This window comes from Mobula hypostoma, chromosome 9 (assembly GCF_963921235.1).
Source record: "Mobula hypostoma chromosome 9, sMobHyp1.1, whole genome shotgun sequence".
NCBI classification, from domain to species: domain Eukaryota; kingdom Metazoa; phylum Chordata; class Chondrichthyes; order Myliobatiformes; family Myliobatidae; genus Mobula; species Mobula hypostoma.
In genome coordinates, this window is record NC_086105.1 from 149,349,145 (window position 1) to 149,375,152 (window position 26,008).

The 26,008-nt window shown below is 41.7% G+C and overlaps 1 protein-coding gene across 1 annotated transcript in view; it reads left to right on the top strand.

Moving 5' to 3' along the window:
* crebbpa (CREB binding protein a) overlaps window positions 1-26,008 on the top strand; it is a 163,091-nt gene that overhangs the window by 68,351 nt on the left and 68,732 nt on the right. Inside the window, exons 8-16 of the mRNA XM_063059452.1 lie at window positions 1,062-1,196; window positions 2,576-2,693; window positions 7,494-7,671; window positions 9,162-9,224; window positions 13,539-13,663; window positions 16,191-16,376; window positions 16,992-17,417; window positions 21,767-21,946; window positions 24,822-25,014. Coding sequence (XP_062915522.1) covers window positions 1,062-1,196; window positions 2,576-2,693; window positions 7,494-7,671; window positions 9,162-9,224; window positions 13,539-13,663; window positions 16,191-16,376; window positions 16,992-17,417; window positions 21,767-21,946; window positions 24,822-25,014 — 1,604 coding nt within the window. The remainder of the gene's footprint in view (window positions 1-1,061; window positions 1,197-2,575; window positions 2,694-7,493; window positions 7,672-9,161; window positions 9,225-13,538; window positions 13,664-16,190; window positions 16,377-16,991; window positions 17,418-21,766; window positions 21,947-24,821; window positions 25,015-26,008) is intronic.

The following is a 26,008-nucleotide window of genomic DNA, read 5'->3' on the forward strand; positions in this document are numbered from 1 at the left end:
GCTCTTAGATAGGCACAGGGATAATAGAAAATAGAAGGCTATGTCGGAGGGAAGAAGTAGATTGATCTTAGAGTAGATGAAATGGTTGGCACAGCCTTGCGGGCCAAAGGGCTGGTACTATTCTGTTTTATTTTCAAAGTAAATTTATTACCAAAGTACATATATGTCACTATATACAGCCCTGAGATTCATTTTCTTGCAGACACTCACAGTAAATACAAAAAAACAACAAAATAAAACAAGCAAAATAATTAATAAGCAATAAATATCGAGAACATGAGATGAAGAGTCCTTGAAAGTGAGTTCGTGGTTTGTGGGAACAGTTCAGTGATGGGGCAAGTGGAGAGTGAGTGAAGTTATCCCCTCTGATTCAAGAGCCGGTTGAGGGGTAGTAACTGTTACTGAACCTAGAGGTGTGGGCCTTGAGAGTCCTGTATGATGTTCCCTCTAAGATGTGAACGTGAGCACAAAAGGTTGTCACCCTGTACCTCATTGGCATGTACAATATATTTCATGATCATACACAATCACATTTCCTTTTCCAGTTTCTGATGTGGAAGGTGTTGACAAGGTGGAGTTTGGTGACGATTTGTCTGCCGGTTTTAGAACTAGCTTATCTATGCTGTTTTTATTGAAGAAATTATTCAGTGTGCACATGTTGTTGTCACTAGGTAAAAAGTTGCACAACACAAGATTATTGTGTACACTGGCCTTAACATATTAGAGGGAAAATGTTAAGGCTAGTATCTCCTTCCTGATGGCAGCAGTGAGAAGAGAGCAAGGCCTGGTGATGATTCCATGTTGTTACCTAAAACAATGTTAGTGCTTTAAAATGAGAGTACAGTACCATTCAGTGTGAATGGTTTCATCTTTTGCATTTAACTGAGCTGATAATCTTTTGGCTGGGCACTGAATTAGTATTTAAAATGTGGATTGTATCATAAAATCTCTAGCGATCTGAGTGGTTTTGTAAGTAATCTTTGAATCTTTGATGCAAGAAGTAATGCTCACCTTAGTACGTCACAATTTTAAGTAATACTTTTTCCCTGATTTCCTTTTAGCCAAATGATGAACGATGGCACAAATGTAGGTAACGTTAGCACATTACCAACAGCAGCACCTTCCACTAGTGGCGTCCGAAAACCGTGGCACGAACATGTAACTCAAGATCTGCGCAATCACCTGGTTCATAAACTGTAAGTGTTTATTATGTGACCAAAAAAAAATTCAAAACTTTCTCACCTCTAGAAATGGAAATTTGATATTAGATGTACAAATAGCTAACTTTGTACCGGCAGAGACAGTTATAAGTTGATTTGGCTGAGGATTATTGAAACTGAATTAGATACATGAACTGACTTCAGCTTGGAAATACCTTACATGAAAGATATAATTAAACTATGTCAGAACAAGGATCACCAGAAGAATTATCTGATTATGAAATTCTTGTTACATCAGTGGATGTATGCAAGTAGTATTTGAGTTTCCTACTTATGAATTTATTGTGGGAATTTTCTTTGGTAGGTCTCCTGTTCAGTGCCTCGAGATGCTTTTGCTATGTTAAAGCATTTCAGTATTTTCCTAGAGAGTTGTTAAACTGTGACCCTCTCTTCTCTTGTGTTGACAAAGAAATGCAGGAGGGTTCTCTGGTATCGAAGTTTATTGTCATTCAACCACACACATGTATATAATTACGAAACATCGTTCCTCTGGGGCCAAGGTACAAAACACAGTACAAATGGTCAGACACAGCATGTATTGTTACGATTTAGCACATACAGTCACAATATAATGTTAGCACAAGTCCCAGGGTGGCATGGCCTGAAGGTGAGCGGATTGACATAAAGTCTGAGGTGAATGTTTATGTAAGACGGTATAGTGTTACTGGCATTAAGATGACAAGTGCTCAATGCAGGATGAGAGTGTGTCTGTGAGTTGCGGGGAAGCAGGGGTTCAGACAGAGTGTTAAGAAGCCTAACAGCTTGGGGTTGAAGAAGGCTGATAGTTCTGGTTCTTGTGCTGTGTTACCTTATGCCCAATGGCAGGAGGTCAGAAGAGCTTGTGGGAAGGAGGGGAAGGGTTTTTGACAGTGGTATTCTATCCAGTACTAATATCTTGAGTACATGATCAAAGTTGTTTGGTGGTTATCTCAATACTATTCATTACATTAAAACAGTGACAAAACATTTGCAAAGTATAAATGCAAGGAGGGACTCAGCAGGTCAATCAGCATCTGTGGAGGAATAGAATTGTCAATATTTCGGGTCAAATAACTGCATCAGGATCTTCATGATCACAGATGTTGCCCGACCCACTGAGGTCTTCCGGCAGATAGTTGGTTGCTCCAGATTCCAATATCTGTAGTCCCTTGTGTCTGCATAAATGTGACTTCTGTTTCTCAGTTGTTAGGTTGCTGGAAGCTGGGTATTCATCAGTCCTTTTTATTCCTCTTCATAGCTGCTGCCTGACTTGCTGAGTTCCTCCAGCATTTGTGTGTATTATTCTGAATTTCCAGCATCTGCAAAATCTCTTGTGTTTGTGGATATTCATCTGCCTATTTCCTTCCTCCTGGCAGAGTGCAAGCCATATTTCCAACCCCTGACCCAGCAGCACTAAAGGATCGTCGCATGGAAAACCTTGTGGCATACGCTCGGAAAGTGGAAGGAGATATGTATGAATCTGCAAACAGTCGGGTAAGGAGTCTCTTTTGCCACAATTCCCATCAATCCAAGTTGCATTCAGTCATGTTAAATGATACATTTTACAGTGCCTATAAAAAGTGTTCACCCCCCCACCTTAGAAGTTTTCAAGTTTTATTGTTTTACAACATTGAATCACAGCGGATTTAATTTGGCTTTTTTGACACTGATCAACAGAAAAGAATCTTTCATGTCAGTGAAAACAAATTTCTACAAATTTGTCTAAATTTATTACAATTATTAAACACAAAATAATTGATTGCATAATTAATCACCCCCTTCAAGTCAGTATTTAGTAGATGTACCTATTACAGCCTTGAGTCTGTTTTTTGAAAGGTCTCTATCAGCTTTGCACATCTGGACACGGCAATTTTTCCCCGTTCTTCTTTACAAAACTGCTCAAGCTCTGTCAGATTGAATGGGGATTGAGAGTGAACAGCCGCTTTCAAGTCCAGCCACAAATTCACAATTGGAATAAGGTCTGGATTCTGACTTGCCCACTCCAGGACATTAACTTTGTTGTTTTTAAGGCATTTCTGTGTAGCTGTGGCTTTATGCTTAGGCTCATTGTCTGGCTGGAAAACAGATCTTCTCCGTAGTTCTTTTGCAGACTGCATCAGGTTTTCCTCCAGAATTTACCCGTATTTTGCTGCATTCATTTTACCCCCTACCTTCACAAATCTTCCAGCATATTTATTTTTCCTACATTTACACACTTAGTCCAGCGGTCGTGGAGCATACAGATCCCTTCTTTGTAGAAGTCGGCGTCCTGGACCTCCAGAAAGTGGTCCACAGCAGGGGTGATTGATAAGTTTGTGGCCTACGGTAGAAGAAGATGAAGGGAAACTTCAAACTTTCTGCACTTTCACTCAAAGAGTAGAACTGCACGTGCATGTAACAGGAGTTGTATAACTCATCTCCTTCTACCCAAGGCCACAAACTTATCAATCACCCCTGCTGAGGACCACCTGGAGGTCCAAGACGCTGTCGTTTCATGCACATGCAGTTCAACTCTGAGTGATAATACAGAAAGTTTGAAGTTAATAACTCATCTCCTCCTACGTTAGGCCACGAACTTATCAATCACCCCTGCTGTGGACCACTTCTACAAAGAAGGGATCCGTATGCTCCACGACCGCTGGACTAAGTGTGTACATGTAGGAGGGGAGTATGTTGAAAAATAAATGCACTAGGTTTTCTAAAATTGACTCCTTCTACCCTAGGCCACGAACTTATCAATCACCCTTCGTAGACTTACGCGAGGACGTTCTGCTCATTTCTACTATCTTAGTGTCTTATATAGCTTGCAGCATTAGCAAAACTATGCAGATTTGTAGTATTCAAGTTGGGCCAAGGGAAACTAAACTATTTAGTCATCAAAAGGCGTGGAGCTGAGATTTCAGAGCACACTGGGATTCCATGTTCCATGGGCCCGGAGTTAATTTGTCACTACTCATTCCTAAGGGGCTTGACGTGGTAGATACAGAATTAACAGGAAAATCTAGAACAGGGTTTTGCAACCTCTTTTATGCCATGAACCCCTACCATTAACTAAGGGGTCCATGGACCTGAGGTTGGGACCCCGTGACCTAGTATGAGGATCACAGTCTCAAAATAATGAGGGAGCCGGGCATAAATACAAGAAAGTGGCAGGTGCCGCGTTTCTGTTGCTTGCAGGGACAGAGACAGAGTAGGGCAGAGTTCGTGAATCTTTGGCATCCATTACTCCAGTGCCATTCTCTATCTGACATTGCCAAGTGGGTTCAAGGAAGAGATCAATAGATTTTTGAAAAGTTAGGGAATTGAAAGTTAGGAATCAGTATCAAAAATAAAAGATTAACCATCAGAGTGATCCACTGGTATTCCTTCTATCTTCTATCTGTTCAGTATTCTCCTTTGTATTCCATTACTTAACTTGTGTCACTGTTCTGCCTTCTATCCAATTGAGCCGAAATAGGTTTCCTAATTAACAGCTTCAGTGGTCTTTCTTGATGGATTATGGAGGTATTTATAAGTAATGATGACACATTGAAAGTGATGAAGTTGTCACAGAATCAGAGCGTGATTACAGCATGGAGGGTCATTTGGCCCATCGAGTCCATATCTATTTTACTCAGCAACAATCTACCTGCTCACCCCCCTCTCACTGATCTACAAATTCTTTCTAATATTTCTCCAGTGCCATTTGATTTTCGCCCAGATCCTCCACTTGTCTGTCACTTTACCACCCTGAAATGGCCTCTGCCCTTGGACCTTTTTACCATGCCAGTGAAGCACAGTCTAAGCCTCAGGAACAGTACCTCATCTGACAACCAGGGACATAGCAGCCCTTCGTACTCAGCACTGAGTTTCCTTAATTTCACAAACTAAACTTCTTTGTTGTAATTGTTGATTTCTCGTAGCCCTTATATTTCCCTTTCATGATTTCAGATAATGAATTAGCTTTTCCCCGTTTATACCTCCTTTGGACCAATTTTTTTGTTTTTTGTAAGTTACCCTATTATCACTTTATTTTCTGCTACTTGTGATGTTTAATATCGCCTGTGTTCCATAACCTTATAGATCCGCCCTCTTGTTCCTTCCTCATCTTCCCTCTTTTTTTCTCTGATATTTTATAGCCTTAACTTCTGTCTTATTATAAAATTGATCAAAAATTAACAAAACTAGATGACGGAAAGCTGACATTAAACTTACAGAAGGCCAGGCAACATCTGTAGAAGTCAAAGTTGAGTTTATTGTCAAATGCACCAGTACATGTATGCACAGGTGCAGTGGAAAACTTACAGCACCAGCATTCATAAGAAGGAAGAGCAAAGGTGGCTTGTCTTTTGCACAATGGTTATTTTGTCCGACTTTGTGCATGGCTTTTTTATTGATTCTATTGCATTTCTTTGTTCTGCGAATACCTCAAGAAAATGAATCTCAGGGTAGTGTGTGGTGACAAATATGTACTTTGTTAATAAATTTACTTTGACTTGGACACTTCAGAGGTTTCTTTTTGTACTTCATACGAATTAAAAGTAATATTATTAAAAGGGAAAGTTTGGTTCTGAGCAAGGTTTAATCAATGTGGTTTATGAATTGGACTCTAGTTCATGTTATGATGTGTTTCTGGATTCTGGTCATTCCTTTTTGTTGCTATTTTGAACCATTTTTAATCGGGGTGGCCTGCAGGTTACAAAAACTGATCTGAACTGAAATATGCCTGGACCCTTTAAATTTTGTGTTTTATATTATGTGTTTCTTTTTGTTCGTTTTTTTTGCACTTGGAGGCACAGTTGATGTTTTTCTTTAAACGGGTTCCATGGTGTTTCTTCATTTTGTGGCTGACTGTGGAGAAGGGTTGTATGCTGCATGCATACTTTGAATCTTGAATCACATGGAATTATTGGGATTTTACAACACATCTATGTATAAGATTGATTACTGTTCAGATGGAAGCTGTTCACTGGAGCAGTTAATAATGAAAGATCTCCCATATGAACTAGTAATCTTTTCTATTTAGCCATTGCCTAATTCACTGTGCATTGCTATGCTCTCCTTAATTAATTTAGTTGAATGGTGGCTGATGTTGAGAGTTTGGAAGGACCAACCCCATCAGGCCAAGCGTACCAATGTAACAGAGAGCATTATAGCACAGAACAGGCCCTTCAGCCCACTCCAAGATCTCTAACCCTTCCTTCCTACATAGCCCTCCATTTTTCTATCATCTATGTGCCTATTTAAGATTTTCTTAAATAGCCCTAATGTATCTGCCTCTACTACCACCCCTGGCAGGGCATTCCACACAACCACCACTCTGTTAAAAAAATAAATTTACCTCTGACATTCTCCCCTTCACTTTCCTCCAGTCTCCTTCAAATTATGCCTCCTTGTATTATCCATTTGCACCTTGAGAAAAAAACACTGACTATCCACTTCATCTGTGCTTCTTAACATCTTGTACACTTCTATCAAGTTGCCTCTAATCCTCTTTCACTCCAAAGAGAAAACCCTAGGAGCATGAGGTTTACTTCCTTTTCAAATAATAGGACCAAAAAAAGATATCATCTTTCCCATGTCATTGTTTCCTCGGCTTCCAGTGAGATGGTAGCGAGTTTGGTCGCAGCAGCCTCTCCAGGTTCAATAAAAGGTGCAAATGTTTTTCTTGAGATACCAAGACCCTGATGGACACTGGTACTATGAAAAGCTGCAAGCCTTATTCATTAGTTCATTGGCGTGACCAATGACATGGGAGCTGTGTGGCCTCGAATGTCACCTGTTACAGTCACCCAAGGGAGGAAGCACCGGAGACGATGATGGGAGAGAACAGAGGCGTGGCGGGTGTGCTGGAATCCATGCTGTGTTGGGGCTGGACCCTTGCAGGCCGGTGTTGTTTTCTGGTGTTCACACCCTGGAAGACAAAACTGGATTGCCTTTGTTGGCAGCTGACCCAGCATGAGATGAGGTTCTTGCAGAAACATGGCTCCAGGGCAACATCCTAGGCATCATCAGCCTTCAGGTCATGCCACTCAAGGGTTTGTGCTCATATTAATTTGTGACTGTGTGTGCTGTCATAAGTGTTTTGCACCTTGCCCCAGAAAACGATGTTTTGTTAAGCTGAATATCTGCGTATGGTTTGAATGACAATTAAACTTGAACTTGTTTCAACAAAATGTGAAGTATAACAGTTCACAGCAAGTATTCTTACAAAGATTACTTGGTCTTGTAAAACCTGCATGTTTGTATCCCAAACTGTTTCATGCATTAGCTAGAAACAGCAGACGTTAATTTCTGTTCTTTTGTTTTCATTAGGATGAATACTATCACTTACTAGCAGAGAAGATTTACAAGATTCAGAAAGAGCTAGAGGAAAAAAGACGATCTCGACTTCAGAAGCAGCAGCAAGGAATATTGCCAAACCAGGGTGCCTTGACAGGGCCAGGTGGGCAACCACCCGGTATGGCTCAGGTCCAGCCTGTCCGGCCACCCAGTAAGTATGTCTCCAGCATGCTGAATTAATGTTAATGTTTCGCCAATAAGGAGCCTGCTCATTCACTAAACGAGGCCTTCAAAGCTTGCATACCTGCCTTGGCTTAATGATAGCACTCTTAAAAGATAAAAGATTTAAAGATTAGCTTTTTATCTCATGTACATCGAAACATACAGTTAATGTACGGTTTGCATCAGAGTCAGGTTTAGTATCACTGTCATATATTGTGAAATTTGTTGTTTTGTGGCAGCAGTACATTACAATACATAAAAATAAATCTGTAAGTTACAATAAAATAGATATATATTAAGTAAGTAGTGCAAAAAGAGAGCCAAAAAAAGGTAAAGGAACGTGAGGTATTGTTCATGGGTTCATTGCTATTCAGATATCTGATGGCAGAGGGGAAGAAGCTGTTCCTGAAAAAATAAGTGTCTCTCTTCAGGCTCCTGTACCTCCTGCTTGCTAGTAGCAATGAGATGAGGGCATGACCCTTGGAGAGGGCTATCCTTAATGATTGATGCTCCCTTCTTGAGGCATTGCCTTTCAAAGGTGTTCTCGATGTTGGGGGCTGAGTTTGCAGCTTTCTGCAGCTTTTATCCATCCTGTGCAGTGGGCCGTCCATAACAGACAGTGATGCAGCCAGTTAAAATACTCTCCTTGGTGCATCTATAGAAACTTGCAAGTTTTAGTGATATGTCAAGTCTTCTCAAACTCCTAAAGAAATATAGCCGTTGTCGTGCTTTCTTTGTAATTACATCAATATGTTGGGCCCAGGGTAGATCTTCAGAGAACTTGAAACTGCTCACCCTTTCTACTGCTGATCCCTCTGAGGACTGGTGTGTGTTCCGTCAACTTCTCTTTCTGAAGTCCACAATCAATTCCTTGATCTTACTGATGTTGAGTGCAAGGTTGCTGTTGTGACACCACTCAATCTGCTGATTTATCTTGCCCCCTTACATCCCTTCATCTCCATCCAAAATTCTGCTAACAAGAGATGTCCAAAGATATCTTGGGGCAGCCTGTAAATGTTGCGATGCTTGCAGAGCCAACAGAGCCTACAACTCACTAACACATACATCTTTGTAATGTGGGAGGAAACCCACGTGTTCACCGGGAGAGAATGTACAAACTCCTTACAGACAGCAGCAGGAATTGAGCCCTGATTGCTGGCACTATAAAACATTATGGTAACTGCTATACAATCATACTGCCTGCAGTCCTTTGCCTCTCAGTCTAAAAATGGTGGTTTCACTTTGCTAATGAGTGCCAATTAGATTGGCAGTTTAGTACTGAACTGAAAGGCTGCTTCTTCATCAGAGATGTAAAACTGCAAACAGCCTCTCCTCTCAATATTCAAACACACAGCAGAGGAGTTATTCTGAAGACCTGACCTGTAATTATAATGTTATCATTTACATACAAGCGAAGTAATGTTTTTAGGGAATGTGGCTTTGGATGTGAGGAATTCTGACAAGTTTTTTTTGTTTTAGATGGACCCTTGTCTATGCCAAATGTGCCAAATCAGATCATAAATCGCATGCCAGGATCTCAAGGCAAGTATTTTTTAATTGTATTATCTCTTAAGTAATTAATAGCATATCCAGTCATCTAGTAATGTCAATGAATAGACCACAGTGTTGCATTTCAAGATCATTTGAAAGCTGAAATTGTGTTTCAAAGTGCCTGCAGTACCTGTTTTGCCAGCCTGTATCCATTATTTTGCCATTAGTTCTGGAAAAAGGTTATGTATTTCATTGATAATTGGTTTTCAGTGATCTACCTTGGAGAGTGCACTTTAAGGAAAGATTTGGAAGCGGACAGCAGAGAAAGCAGGGATATGATGTTTCACATTCTGAGTTGAAAAATTTCTGAGCTGAATCTCTTGACGGGTACAAAATTTAAGTAGCCACTGAAAAATCATTAGTTGTATATTATTAAAGTCATTAAATTATAAATAGGGCAAGGTTGAATAGGTTGGGACCTTATTCCCTGGACCGTAGGAGAATGAGGGGAAATTTGATAGAGGTGTACAAAATTATGAAGGATATAGCTAGTTTAAATGCAAGCAGACTTTTTCCACTGAGGTTGGGTGAGACTGGAACTAGATGACATGGGTTAAGAATTAATGGTGAAAAGTTTAAGGGTAACTTATGGGGGGATCTTCTTCACTCAGAGGTTGAGAGAGTGGAACAAGCTGCCAACAGAAGTGGTGGATTGGGGTTTGATTTCAATATTAAGCGAAACTTGGATAGGTACATGGACATGAGGGTTATGAAGGGCTGTGGTCTAGGTGCAGGTTGATGGGAGTAGGCAGTTTAATAGTTTGGCTTGGACTAGATGGGCTGAAGGGCCTGCTTCTGTGCTGTAATGCTCTATGACTATTAAGTCACTATATGACTAGTATGATTAAGTTGCTGCCAATTCCAGAGAAGATATGGAACATTAAATGTAATTTTCTTTCACATTGCATTTTAAGATTTTGCAGATCATAAGAAGTTAGAGAGCCTGTTGTAAGTTGGTACCTGGTTAGTATTCATTGGCCTGAACTTCTCAAAGATCAATCCTTAATTGTACTCCCCCCCCCCCCCACACTTTTCGTAGCTGTGTGTTTGTGATTAATTGTGGTGGGGGAGGGATGATTTAAATGGAGGATGAGAATTTTAAATTTGGGGTGTAAGAGGCAACATAAAGTCCAAAGCTGAAAGTAAATCCTATTATCAAAGCACATCTATGTCACCATATACAACCCTGAAATTCATTTTCTTGTGGGCCTTCACATGAGAACAAAGACGTACAATAGAATCATTGGGAAAACTACACACAAAGACTGACAAATTGTGCAAATACAAAAGAAACAAGGAACAATAATGAATAAATAAATAAATATTACAAAAAAAAACTTGAGTTGTAGAGTCCTTGAAAGTGAATACATAGGTTGTGTTCAATGATCAGGTCAGTGTTGAGGTGAGTGAAGTTATCCACACTTGTTCAGGAGCCTGATGGCTGAAAGGATGGAACTGTTCCTGAACCTAGTGGTGTGGGATACCTAAAGCTCCTGCAGCTCCCTCCCAATGGTGGCAGTGAGAGAGAATATGACCTTAAGATCAGATATGATGGGTAGATGATAGTGGATATCAGGAGCAGAGCTTTATAAAGGGCAGACAATTCTGGCAGTAACGACGTCATGAAAGTTGCAATTTATGACTCCAATTGCAATGTACAGACGTGAATTTAAAATTAATGGCTTGTAGAAAGAAGCTGTCCCATGGCCTGTTGGTCCTGGCGTTAATGCTGCAGTAGCTTTTGCCGGACGGAAGCAGCTGAAACAGTTTTTGGATGGGGTGACTGGTGTCCCCGGTGATCTTCCAGGCCTTCTTTCTGCACCTGCTGCTATAAATGATCTTAAAAGAGAGGTGTTCATATCCACATATGGGCTGGGCTGTCCGTACCACTCTCGGCAGTGCCCAGTAATCAAGGATGGTGCAGTTCCCGTACCAAGCAATGATACAGAGAGTCAATATGCTCTCAGTGGTGCCCCTGTAGAAAGTCTTGAGGGTTTGGGGGCCAATGCCAAACTTCTTCAGTCGCCTCAGTTGGAAGAAAGACTGTTGTGAGTTTTTTTGCCGCAAAGCCAGTATGTACAGTCCAGCTGAGATCATCGATGATGTGTATACTGAAGACCTTGAAACAACTGCAGCCCCATTGATGTTGATCAGGGTGAGCTTGTCTCCGTTCCTCCTGTAATCCACAATCAGCTCTTTTGTTTTTTCAGACATTGAGGGAGAGGTTGTTATTCTGGTGCCACTGTGTCAGGGTGTTAACCTCTCCTCTACAGGCTGACTCATCACCACTAGAAATAAGGCTGATCAAAGTTGTGTCATCTGTGAATTTGATTAGCAGATTGGATCTGTGTAGCAGTACAGTCATGGGTGTAAAGGGAGTAGAAGAGGGGACTCGTACACATTCAGGGGGGTGCGGGGGGCACCTGTGTTGAGGGTCAGAGGGGCAGAGATGAGGGAGCCCATCCTTACCACCTGTCAGCAATCCGATAGGAAGCCTAGCATCCAGCTGCACAAGGTGGGGTGCAGGCCGAGGTCTCAGAGCTCCAAGCTCCTGTTGCTCTCCGGAAGTGAAGGCTTAATCCCTTGCGCTGAGAACAACACACACCGAACTATTTATCCGAGGCTTCTGGGCCAATTTTTGGGGAACAATGTCCTCACTGCACTTCCGACTTAAGTTTGTGACCACCTCTGTGTATTCGGAGATGTTCTCAGCTCAAAATTATTCAATCTATTATCATAAAAAACCATTAAAGAGGCCATTTAGACCAGTTTATCAATTTGTCAAGAAAGAGCAACTAAGCATAATGCAGTTTAGTGCTTGATGTGTCATCCTGTGGATCATGGCTCCTAACACACTCGTGAGTTACTGCTTTGTGGTCTGTGACACCAACTGATAATCAAAGAAACATAGAAAACCAAGAGCACAATACAGGCCTTTCAGCCCATAAAGCTGTGCGAACATGTGCGTACTTTAGAAATTACCTAAGGTTACCCATAGCTCTCTATTTTTCTAAGCTCCATGTACCTATCCAGGAGTCTCTTAAAAGACCCATCATATCTGCCTCCACCACCGTCGCCAGCAGCCCATTCCACGCACTCACCACTCTCTGCATAAAAAAAAACTTACCCCTGACATTTCCTCTGCACCTCCTTCCAAGCACCTTAAAACTGTGCCCTCTCATGTTAGCCATTTCAGCCCTGGGGAAAAACCTCTGACTATCCAGACGGTCAATACCTCTCATCATCTTATACACCTCTATCAGGTCACCTCACATCCTCCGTCGCTCCTAGGAGAAAGGGCCGAGTTCACTCAACCTATTCTCATAAGGCATGCTCCCCAATCCAGGCAACATCCTTGTAAATCTCCTCTACACCCTTTCTATGGTTTCCACATCCTTCCTGTAGTGAGGCGACCAGAACTGAGCACAGTACTCCAGGTGGGGTCTGACCAGGGTCCTATATAGCTGCAACATTACCTCTTGGCTCTTAAACTCAGTCCCACGGTTGATGAGGGCCAATGCATCATATGCCTTCTTAACCACAGAGTCAACCTGCATAGCAGCCCTCCACATTATCCATAACACCCCCAACCTTTGTGCCATCAGCAAATTTACTAACCCATTCCTCCACTTCCTCATCCAGATCACTTACATAAATCATGAAGAGTAGGGGTCCCAGAACAGATCTCTGATGCACACCACTGGTCACCGACCCCCTTCCTGTTTCTAACTTCACCCTTTGAAATGATGACCACGTTATTGTCACTTAGATTTGCATGAGAGTGCCCAGATGCCATAGATGTAAGTCACAGTTCATTGTTCATAGAGGCATCTAGCAAAAATAAGCTTTTTATTTGTCACGTGTACATCAAAACATACAATGAAATGAATCCTTTGCATCAAATTAATCAGCAAGGATTGTGCTGGGCAGCCTGCAAATGTTGCCAGGCTTCCGGTGCCAACATAGCACGCTCGCTGTTTTTACTAACCCTAACCGTACACCTTTGGAATGTGGGAGGAAACTGGAGCACCTGGAGGAAACCCATGCAGTCATGGGGAAAACATACAGACTCCTACAGACAGTGACGGGGATTGAATCCCAATCTTACAACTGCCACACTGTAAAATGTTGCACTAACCACTACACTTCCGTGTCGCCCATTTGTGGAAGAGAGAGAAAGTCTGATATCGTTTCTGTTGCCATACTACTCCTTGCCTTGCTGATACTAAAACCTAGCAGTGGGAAAATGAATTAAACTTGTTCAGTTCCATTCCAGCTAACAAGAAAGATGCATGTCTCTTTCAGGGATGAACCAGTTTGGCCCCATATCTTTGGGGAATGTTCAGATGCCACAGGGGCCCATGGGACCGCGTGCGGCTCCTCCCATGAACCATAATGTACAGATGAGCAACATCGGATCCATTCCAACGGTAATTATGTTTTTGTTCAGCTATTGCATACCTAATAAGGTTGGAGAATTTACGAATGAGGGAAAGTCTGTCTTTGAATTAATTGAAATTTGCTTTATGTGTGTCAACTCTACAAGGCATGTGGCTCAATATAACAAATATCCAAGTTTAGGGAATTTAAAAATGGATAGAATAATTAAGATTCCTGTCTTTGCTAAAATGAGAAAGGTGTTGTCTTCCAACTTAGCATCCACTGCATGCTCTGGTCCACTCCAGGACACACAGCCAACATCTGTTCAATCCTCTTGGCATTGATATCCCTGTTTTTATAACATGTGCTGACATTTCTGACCCAGTCGCTGTCCTTGCAGAATTCCAACTATAGTCTTGAAATGTTTATTCTCTCCACTACTAGTGTTCCATGTCTGTAGTGTCTACCCTTCTGTAAGGTGTTCTACAGCAATTTACCAAGCCACCTTCAGGCTCTGGGCCTGTACTTGCTGGAGTTTTCAAGAATTGGGGGCGGGGAGGGGATCTCATTGAAATCTATTAAATATTAAAAGGTCTAGGTAGAGTGGATGTAGAGAGGATGTTTCCTATCGTGGAGGAATCTAGGACCAGCCAGCACAGCTTCAGAATAGGGCGAAGTATATTTAGAACAGAAATGAGGAATTTCTTTCGCTGAATTGGTGGAATTTATGCCAGAGATGGCTGGGGGGGAAGGGGCCAAGTCATTGGGTATATTTAAAGCGAAGGTTGATAGGTTCTTGATTAGTCTTGGTGCCAAATAATTATAAATCAGCCATGATGATATGACTAGATGGACCGAATAGCCTAATTCTGCTCCAATGTTTTACGGACTGTATCTCCCAAACATGCAATCTCAAGCTCTCAGAGCACTATGGCAGCAGAAACATGGAGATACAAATGAAAGCGGTTCAGCGAGGCAGCTGTAAACAACTAGATATAAATACTGGCTTTACCAGTGACCTCCCTGTCCTGTCACTCTCCACACTTAAATTTATCATGAAAAAGCAGAAGTACTTGTACTCTTAGAGGAGTTTTTAATATTGAAAAATGATGTGCAGACTGATGTAACACATTTTCTGCACCAGAAACGGCCTGTGATAATTAAGTAGTTTAGTTTCTCTGCTTCCTTCCCTCCCCTTTCTTTCCTACTTCAGCCCATTTAAGACCTTTCTTCATTCTAGTGTAACAGAAAGTCTAAATACTCCAGTGGTTTTCTGACCAGTTTTCTGTCAACAACCCATCACAAACCTTGACTGAGGTTGGATAATTGTACCTCCCTTCCTCAATATCTTACATTGATAGTTGAAAACTTTGATTCTGCTATGACTGGAATTACTCATCGGCTTGCCTAGTTTTTGTTTACCTAATAAAAATAATAATAATTTATATTTTTATTAGGTAAACATTTCAACAAAGTACATGCGAAAGGAGTTACTATTATCCATTGAGTTCTATCCTGTACCATTTCAAGTGGAGTGGACCATAATGTTTTACCACCTTAAAGGAATTTTATAAGTTCAAATCAAAAACAAAATACTGTAGATGATGCACATCTGAAATAAAAACACAACATTTTAGAAGTACTCAGCATGTCAGACAGCACAAGAGAAAATGGAGGTACACAAGATTGCAGATGGAATCTCTGAAACAACACACAAAATGCTGGAGTAACTCAACAGGTCAGGTAGCATCTGTGAAGAGAAATGAACAGTTAACGAAAAAGGCGTATATGACGAAGAAACTCTTATCGGGCTTCCAGCTGGATACAGGTATCAATTATAACCAATGTTTCAATAGCAGACTGTGCCAGAGTTTATCATCGAAATGTCGGTTATAATCAATACTTGTACCTGGCTGGAAGCCCAAGAAGAGTTTATTGGACAGCTAATGTTTGAAGTTAATTCCTTACCATCTGTTGCTTCACCCCTTGTCTCTTTATACTGGGTGTTTCCCTTCTATCTTTCAGTACAGATGAAGGAATGCAACTGTCTGTTTCCCTCTGCAGATGCTGCCAGACTCACTGAGTTCCTCCAGCATCTTGTTTGTAGCACATGAGGGAAACCAATAACATCTCAGGTCAGTGAGTGTTCACCTGAATTCATGAACATGAGCTTGTTTCCTGATCCTGGGTAATACCTGACCTGCTGAGCATTTCCAGTGCTTTCTGTTTTCAATCTGTATCAACACAGTCCTGAACTAGAGTTCACTCTTTAAAAATAAGAGATCACCTGTTTAAGACAGAGATCATGTAATATTCTTTCTGAAGATCGTACCTCCTCAAAGGCAGAGGTAGAAGAGTCTTTGAATATTTTTAAACCTGAGGTTGATAGATTCTTGCTAAGGAGCGGGGTAAACAGGAATGAAATTACAGTCAAATCAGCTGTGATCTTATTAAATAGCAGAACAACCCCAAAGATTGAGTGACCCGTCCCTGCTCTTTATTCATGTGATCATATATAAAGTTACATATATGTGTCTTTTATTTCTAATATTTATTTTAACATTTCATTCTTCTCAGATGGCCATGTCACCCTCTCGACTATCAAACCCTCAAGGTCTGCTGGGAGTGCACGCCAACAATATTGGTCAACCTTCCCCCCAGAACCAATTTCTGAATCAGAACCAGTTCCCTCCAGCCTCTGGTGGAATGAATGTGAATAATGTGGGCATAGCGCAGCCCACAAACCAACCTGGAATGAATCAGGTAATTGCTTCAAGTACACTTGTTCATTAAGTTCCTCGGCAGAAGCATAGTTCAGCACAGACTGGAAAGGATGAAGGACCTGTTACTGTGCTGTATGACTCCATGGCTCTAAATGATGGTGTAATGTAATCTGCTTATGTTGGCTTGTCATAACATTATCTGTGCATTACTTTTCAAGCTGTCTTACTGGGTCAGGGTGTCTTGATTGTAATCATAGTTTAATGTAAGATAAAGAAGCAGAGTTTTCAAATGGTGGGAAAAGTGATACAAATGGCATTTACATTTGTTGTAAAATGGTGTTTGTTCAGTATAAATTACTCACTTAAATTTGCCTTGTGTTCCGCTATCCTTTATGGTTTATATCTCCAGTTGAATGTTCTTCAGAGACATTTTCTTCATTCTCTATTGTTTATCAACAATAGAAGTGTTGATAAATGGTTACATACTACAGCTTATTCTGATTGCACTTCTTTACTCTGTATATTTTTAAAGCCTCTTCCATTTCACTCAATATATTAAATGATAAACTGTTGCTCAACTGTTATGTTAATTGTAGCAGACCTTAGTAGTGATAAATTAGTAAGCAATCTTTTTGGATTCTTTTTCTTGGAGCAGGCTCAGACACCCGGAACTACCTTGGCTTTGAACAATACTGTAAACATGATTGGGTTATCCGGTGCTCCGATGCACTGCCCACCTGTCTCTCAGCCAACTCTCCGCCAAACCCCCTCACCTGCCTCCATCTCTGCCTCTGTCGTCGCTACTGCTGCTGGGAGTATGCCGTCTATCCAGCATCCGGCCCCGTCTGGCATCACTTCTCCACAACCAGCAACTTCCCAGTCTCAGGCCTCTACTCCAGCATCCTCTTCAGGTCAGACCTCAACACCGACGGCAACACCAGCACGGAGTACAACCCCAAATCAGACGCCACCTCGAACACAGACTCCGACGCAACCTCCAACTCCAGTACAATCACAACAGTCAGTTACCACACCACAACCAATGCAACAGTCATCTGGACCACCTCAGCCTGCCACTCCTGTAAGTAGTCTAGTGTAAAACACACAAAAAAAACTATAAATCTGAAATAAAGATAAAATGCTGGAAGCACTCAGCTGGTCAGACAACATCTGTAGTCATCTGGAGTATTGCATACAGTTCCAGCCACTGCATTATAGGAAGGATGTTGAGGCTTTGGAGAGGGTGCAGAAGAGGTTTACTGGGATGTTGCCGGATTAGAGGACGTGCTACACGAGAGGCTGGGTAAAGTTGGGTTGTTTTCTGGAGTGGCGGAGGCTGAGGGGAGATCTGGTAGAGGTTTGTAAGATTATGAGAAGCGTAGATAGATAAGCATTATTTTTTCCCCATGGTTGAAATATCTTATACCAAAGAGCATGCATTTAAGGTGAGAGAGGGTAATTTCAAAGGAGATGTGAGGGGCAAGTTTTTTTACACAGAGAGTGGTGGGTGCTGGAATGTGCTGCCTGGGGTGGTGTAGAGGCAGATATATTAGAGACTTTTAAGAAGCATTTAGATAGACACATGAATGTGATGAAACTGGAATGATATGGACATTGTGTAGGCATTGTATTATTTATTTAGTTCAGAATGACATTGTGGGCCGAAGGGCCTGTTCCTGTGCGGGACTGTTCATTGCTCTATGTTATGTTCCAGGTCAAAGACCCTTCATCAGAAGTGAATTCTAAGTGTTTCCAGTAGTTTTTTATTTCCTTAAAATGAAAATAGTTGGTTTGAATTATTATATTTAGTATCTCTTATTATCAATGAATCTTTTCTCTTTTTCAAGTTCAAGTGTAATTATCATTCAACCTGTGAATGCAGCCAAAAGAAACAGTGTTCCTCTGGGGCCAAGGTGTCAACAGTCACACAGCCACAGCACATATCGGATAGCATTCATTTAATTTGCATCATTGGTTTCACAAAGTTAATAACTCTTTGTCTTAGAAACTTAAATACAAAATGGAATGTAGAGAAGTTTGGAATTTTGTGCATTGAGTCCCTGAAATTTTCAATATTATTTATTGGTGAAATTCATGAAAACTCATTCATTGCTTTTTGTCTGAGCTGTAAGTTGTTAAAATTTTCTTATCTAATCTTAGCAGTGTTTCAAAGAAAAGTCTGAACTCCCAAACAAAGATGATATCTAGCCCAGAGCAAAAGGCTTTTTGTTTTTGCTGTGGGGTACAGACTGTCCATGTGAAATGGTATTGAGCAACTTGAACTGATTTCCTTCTGGGCTCACTTTGTTCAACACTAAAGTCTCAATGTAATTGAGAGAGTGTTTGGGTGGGGCAGATTGGTCATACGGCTGTGCAGTAACATGCACTCCTAAAGTGTTTTTCTGAACAAAATGTTAGTATCTTCCACTTAATTATTTGATGAGAGAATTTGCTGTAAGTGAAATACTGCTGTACCGATCTGCAGAACTCATCTTTCCTACTTACAATGAGTTTAAAACATAAATTTCAAATTTCTTAATTGGCCTGAGAAGTTGAGAGTAAAATTATAAACACAAGAGATACTGCAGATGCTGAAAATCCAGAGCAACAAACACAAAGTGCTGGAGGAACTCAGCAGGGGGATGGGAACCAGAGTGACAGGGCTGAAGAAGAGGGAAACAGAAATAAATCACAGATAGCGTACAACTGAGATGATAGAAAGAACAGGCAGGAGATGAGGCTTAATCACAGCCAATGGGATGATTTTCAGGGCAATAGAGGCGTGGTGCAGTTAAAACAGAAAACAACAAATACTGGACTGAAAGTGTTAAATTTGAATGCACGCAGCATAAGAAATAAAATGGACAATCTTGAAATTCAGCTCCAGATTGGCAAGTATGACGTTGTGGCCATCTCTGAAACTTGGCTAAAGGATGGCTGCCATTGGGAGCTGAACGTCCAAGGATATACAGTGTCTCGGAAAGATAGGTTAGTAGGCAGAGGGGCTGGTGTGGCCTTGTGTAAAGAAGTAATATTAAATCATTAGAAAAGGATGACATAAGATCAGAAGGTGTAGAGTCTCTGTGGGTTGAGTTAAGAAATGGCAAGGGTAAAAGGACCCTAATGGCAGTTGTAAACAGGCTTCCAAACAGCAGCCAGGATGTGGCTCACAAATTACAGCAGGAGGTAGAAAAGGCGTGTCGGAAGGGCAATGTCATGGTAATCATTGAGGATTTTAACATGAAAGTGGATTGGGAAAACCAGGCCAGTACTGGATCTCAAGAGAGAGAATTTGTAGAATGTCTAAGGGATGGCTTTTTAGATCAGCTTGTTGTTGAGCCCACTTGGGGATCGGTTGTGCTGGATTGGGTGTTGTGCAATGATCCGGAGGTGATAAGAGAGTTTAAGGTTAAAGGAACCATTAACAAACAGTGATCACAATATGATCGAGTTCACTTTGACATTTGAGAAGGAAAAACTAAATTTCAATGTGTCGGTATTTCATCGGAATAAAGGAAATTACAATGGCACAAGAGGGGGACTGGCCAAAGTTGACTGGAAAGGGACACCAGCAGGAAGGACAGCAGAGCAGCAATGGCTGGAGTTTCTGTGAAAAATGAGGAAAGTGCAAGACAAATATATTCCAAATAAGAAGACATTTTTGAATGGAAGAAGGACACTACTGTGCCTGACAAGTGAAGTCAGAGCCAAACTAAAAACAAAAGAGAGGGCATGCAATGAAGCCAAAGCTAGTGGGAAGATAGAGGATTGGGAAACTTTTAAAAACTTGTAGAGGGAAACTCAGAAGGTCATTAGGAAGGAAAAGATGGATTATAAAAGGAAGCTGACGACTAATATCAAAGAAGATACTAAAAGCTTTTTTAAGTATATAAAGAGTAAAAGAGAGTTGAGGATCGATATAGGACCAATAGAAAATGATGCTGGAGATATTGTAATGAGAGACGCAGAGATGTCAGAGGAACTGAATGCGTATTTTGCATCAGTCTTCACAGTGGAAGACATCCGCAGTATACCGGACATTCAAGAGTGTCAGGGAAGTGAAGTATGTGCAGTGAAAACTACGACTGAGAAGGTGCTCAGGAAGCTTAATGGTCTGAGGGTGGATAAATCTCCTGGACCTGATGAAATGCACCCTCGGATTCTGAAGGAAGTAACTGGAAAGATTGCGGAGGCATTAACAATGACCTTTCAAGAATCGATTGATTCTGGCATTGTACCGGATGACTGGAAAATTGCAAATGTTACTCCGCTATTTAAGAAGAGTGGGAGGCAGCAGAAAGGAAACTATAGACCTGTTAGCCTGACATCAGTGGTTGGGAAGAATGATTCCAGGAATGAAAGGGTTAATGTATGAGGAACGCCTGGCAGCTCTTTGGTTGTATTCCTTGGAGTTCAGGAGAATGAGGGGGGATCTCATAGAAACATCTCAAATGTTAAGAGGCCTGAACAGATTAGATATGGCAGAGTTATTTCCCATGGTAGGGGAGTCTAGGACAAGAGGGCACGACTTCAAGATTGAAGGACGTCCATTTAGAATAGAGATGCCGAGAAATTACTTTAGTCAGAGGGTGGTAAATCTGTGGAATTTATTGCCTTGAGCGGCTGTGGAGAAAAGTCATTGGGTGCACTTAAGGCAGAGATAGATATGTTCTTGATTAGCCAGGGCATCAAAGGGTATGGGGAGAAGGCGGGGGAGTGGGGATGACTGGAAGAATTGGATCAGCCCATGATTGAATGGTGGAGCAGACTCGATGGGCCAAATTGCCTACTTCTGCTCCCGTATCTTATGGTCTTATAGGTCAGGCATCCTCTATGGTGAGGAATAAACAGTGAATGTTTTGGGTAGAGACCCTTCATCAGGAAGTGGAAAGAAGCCAGAGAAAGGTAGAGGGAGGGGAAGGAGCACACATTGGCAGGTGATGCCTGACCTGTTCAGTTTATTTGGCATTTGTGTTTGCTGAGAGTAAAATTAGTTTTTCTTATCTTTTTGGGGTTTGTCTAGTATTAAGTTGCCCCTTTATGAACTACTGTAACCCTATCCAACCTTTTTAGATCTTGTGCAGTTATACCTTTATTACAGTTCCTTTTGAGAGTGTTTACAAGACATATGAAAAATTATTTTGAATAAAACATTTCTCCAGAGTTAAACTTCCAGGTCAACTGTCTAAAAATTGTTTGTAATTCAGCTGTCAAGCCAGTGGTGTTATTTTGCAATCTACACGCCAATTTAGTTTATGGTTAGTATGTGCTAAATTACAAAACTACTAGTATGCTATGAGCTGTGATCTAGATAGTTGTCATTACCATTTGCACCTTACATTTGATAATGGTAGGTTCTTCACTCACTATTTTTCTCATTACGCGGTGCAGCTTTACTGAAATATTTTTGCTTCTTTTCTAACTGTTAAGCTCTCACAGTCTGCAGCAAGCACAGATGGTAGAGCAGCTACGCCAGCTTCTGTGGCGAGTACAGACACAAACTCACAGCAGCTTGTACCTGAAGCTCCACTGTCTGAAACCAAGCCAGAGGTCAAAATGGAAGAAATGGAATCAGAACCACCAGAAGCCCAAGCAGAAGTGAAAACAGAGGTACAAACACCAGCAAGTAGCACAGATACTTCAATGATTATAGTAAATGGAATTCTAGTTGATGGGATTGTATACTCCTGGTAGGTAAGTCATCAGGTCTAAGTGACTGAGGGAAGTAATGGTTGAAATTAAACATTTTAGGAACAGCTTCCTTCCCTCTGCCAACAGATTTCTGAACGGACTACAAACCCGTGAGGATTACCTCACGTTTTGCTCTTTTTGCACTTATTTATCTCTTATTGTAATGTATAGTACTTTTTATATAATGCTACCACAAAACAACAGATTTCATGATATATGACAGTGATAATGAGCCTGATTCTGATGCTGAAATTGTAAGATGTTTTGTCATATGTACATCAGAATGTTCATGGAACTGTGGTTTCCATCACCGACCAACACAGTCTGAGGGCAGCCCACAAGTGTCACCATGCTTCCGGTGCCAACACAGCATGGCCAATGGTGGAACCAGGCCATAAACTTCCTCTTTCTTGCACAGTGGAGTGATGCTCGGTACAGATGCAGATTGGTTTATTATCTGCACCAGGGTGCAGTGAAATTCTTTGTTCAGGTTAAGCTTAAAGTACTGGAGGGTAAAGACTGCACCCCTGCTCGTAAGCGTTTGTCATGATAAACCCAGCAATGACAGATAGTGGTGATAGGGAGATTTTCCAGGTAAATAGGAATAATTTTAGGGATGGAGAGTTTGACCAGTAGAGCGGGCTAGGTCATTGAAGGATTGGGGTGCATTATGACACTTAAATGTTAGCAGTGAAAAGCTGATGGAAATGATAATCAGGGGCACATTATTAGTTATTTAGACAAAATGTGAGTCCTACAGGAAAGCCAGTATGGAGTTGTTAAAGACAGATTATACTTGGTTGAGAGTATTGATAATGTAAAGGGATTTGATGTATGTGATTGTTAAAATACATTTGATAGTGTACTACCATAGAAGTTTGTCAGTAAATTGGTGACAGCATAAACACAAAATTGGCTTAGAGTAAGAAACCACACAGAGTTATGTTACTCAAGCTGAGCAAGTGATGTGATGTTGCATGGGGTCATTACCAATTTCTCCGAATTTCTTAATGTTAATATGTTGGATCTTAGAATCAGCTTTATTAGCACTGTCTTGTATATGTGTTGTATTGTGACAGCTGTGCAAAGAGATGAAGTTGTTATAAATTACATCATCCATAAATAGTGCAGAAAGAAGAATACAAAATGGTGTTCATGGCGCAAGGGAAGAATTTGTTCCTTAATCATTGAGTGTGGGTCTTTGGTTCCTGTACCATCTCCCTGATGATAGTAGCGAGAAGAGTGTTTGTCCCAGATGGTGAGGATCCTTGGTGCTGGTTGCCGTCCTCTTGAGGCACTGCCTGTTGATGTGCTCAGTGGTGGGGAGGGTTGTGTCTGTGATAGAGCTGGCTGAGTCTACAGCGTTCAGCAGCCTCTGGCGATCTTGTGCGCTGGTACCTCCATGCCAGGCCGTGATGCAACCAATCAGAATGCATTCCACCATACATCTATAGAAATTTGCAGGAGTGTAAGGTGACTCACCAAATCTCCTCAAACTTAAGCTGCTGGTGTGCCTTCCTCATGATTGTATCAGTGTGTTGGGCCCAGGACAGATCCTCTGAGATGTTGATGCCCAGGTACTTGAAGCTGCTCACCCTTTCCACTGCTGATCCCTCAATGAGGACTGGTGTGTGTTCTCTCAACTTCCCCTTCCCGAAGTCCACAATCAATTGCAACCCTCAACCAGCCAATATATCTCACTCCTGTCACTATCTGAGATTTTACCAACAACAGCGGTGTCACCTGAGCATTTATTTATTTATACAGTGCTGAACAGGCCTTTTCAGCCCAACAAGCCATGCCATCCAGCACCCCACCTATTTGAGGTTTTCTGTTGATCAGGATCGACCGTGGATGTTGCATCCTAACTGTCCTCGTGATACACAAGCCAGGGCAGTATGATCTGGAGAGCAGTCTGTTGCCCATATATCTGTTAAATCCAACGGAACGGCAGATACCGATATCGTTTGGCACCAGAGGTGATGCATGAATTGCCAATCAGCGTTAATCTCAATGTAGGGACCCCAGCTCCAGATTTTTCCTCAGCATTTACTCCCGAGGCCTTCCCCATGAGTCTGTATAGCCGCAAGGCAGTGGAGGTTAGAGATTAGAGTTTCCTTCTCCAAGATGAGAAGCTGACCACAGCTGGTGAACACCATCTGCCTGAAGTGACTGGTTTTAAAGTGCTGGTAACCTGCCTTTGCCCCTTCTGTCAGTAGAAATGGTTCTGTAGGGCTCAGTAGCTAAACCAAACAGGAAGGCCAGGAGTTCGACTTGGTTGTCAGAGGTTATTTGAGACACACGCCATTGGGAGCACTTAGTAGGTTGTGGGAGCTTATCCCCACTACCACCTCCACCTAACAACCTTAAAAAAACCAACCCACCTACTTAACCATATTTTAATCACAGGGCAATTTTATAATGACCTATTAACTTACTATCTAGTACAGCTTTCAACTGTGGAAGGAAACTGGAGTACCCGGAAGAAACCCAGCGCTTACAGGAAGAACGCACAAACTGATTACAGAGAACACCATAACTGAACTCCAAACTCCTACTCCCCGAGCTACAGTAGCGTCGTGCTAACCCCTACGCTACTGTCGCATCCTATAGATGACATGTATAGATGATTTTGGTGCACAGGGCACCTTTTCTAATGAAGCAAATGATACAAGTGTGGCGAAAAGAGAGAGGATTTGTGATAGACCCCTCAATTTAACGAAGAGAAATGTGAGGTGGTGCACTTAGCAAGGATGAATGGATTAAGATTTTTTAATTTTTTATCTATCTGCAGAATGACGAGGTGTCTTCATGTTCGCAGTTGAAGGCAGAGAGTAATGAGAGCATTGATAACAAGCAGGAACCCATGGAGGAGGAAGAGGAGGAAGAAAAATCAGAGATTAAAACTGATTCCAAAGAGGAGGAGGAGGCTGGTGCCAATGCATCTTCTCAATCATCGGCATCACCACCACAGTCACGTCGAAAGTGTAGGTGTTTCATAGTAAACAAAATTAACATTCAAATACCTTCTCCATCCAGGATGCTACATGATAGTTGCTTAGTGCTGTGCAGTGGGTCCATTGCTGCTTTAAGCATGATCTCCATTAGCAATGTTCTGTCAATACAAGGCCTGAAGTCAACGTGCACTGTGAGAACACTGTGTACAAAGGCCTGTCTTTTGCAGCATCAGCAAGCAGGAAGGTCACAGACTGTTGAAGATGAGGAAGCTGAGAGAAGCATGGTTTGGGTGTATGGGTGGGCAGAACTGCTTGGACGTTAAGGGAAGAGACGGGAAGCACAAGGAATGAGTGAGAGTGACTTTGAGGAGCGCATCAGGAAGGGAAGTGATTGGTAGTCAGGGCTCATATAGAACATTGCAGCACAGTACAGGTCCTTTGGCCTACAACATTTTGCCAACCTTTAACCTGCGCCAAGATTAATCCTACCCTTCCCTCTTACATAGCCATCCAATTTTTTTTTTTATCATCCATGTGCCTATCTTAAGAGTCTCTTAAATGTCCCTAATATAAATATCGCCACTCCTGGCAGGGCATGCTACACACCCACCACTCTCTGTGTTTAAAAAGTCCTACCTCTGATATCCACCCCCCCCCCCTTTTACTTTCCTCCAAACACCTTAAAATGTGCCCTCTCATGTTAACCATTTCCTCCCTGGGGAAAAGTCTCTGTCTATCCACTCGATCTACAGTATGTCTCTTTTCTTCTTGTACACCTCTATCAATTTATCTCTCATCCTCCCTCACTTCAAAGAGAAAAGCCCATGCTCACTCAACCTGTCTCTTTAATCTTGTACACCTCTGTCAAAAAAGCTTTGAGTTACTGTGATTCAAACACAGGCAAATAGGATAAGCTCATATACGGACGGACGGTTACCTTAATATCCTGCCCCACCAGGGACCGACTGGCTCACCTGTTGCCGGAGAAACACATCATCTTCGTCGCACTCTGAATGGTCCACCC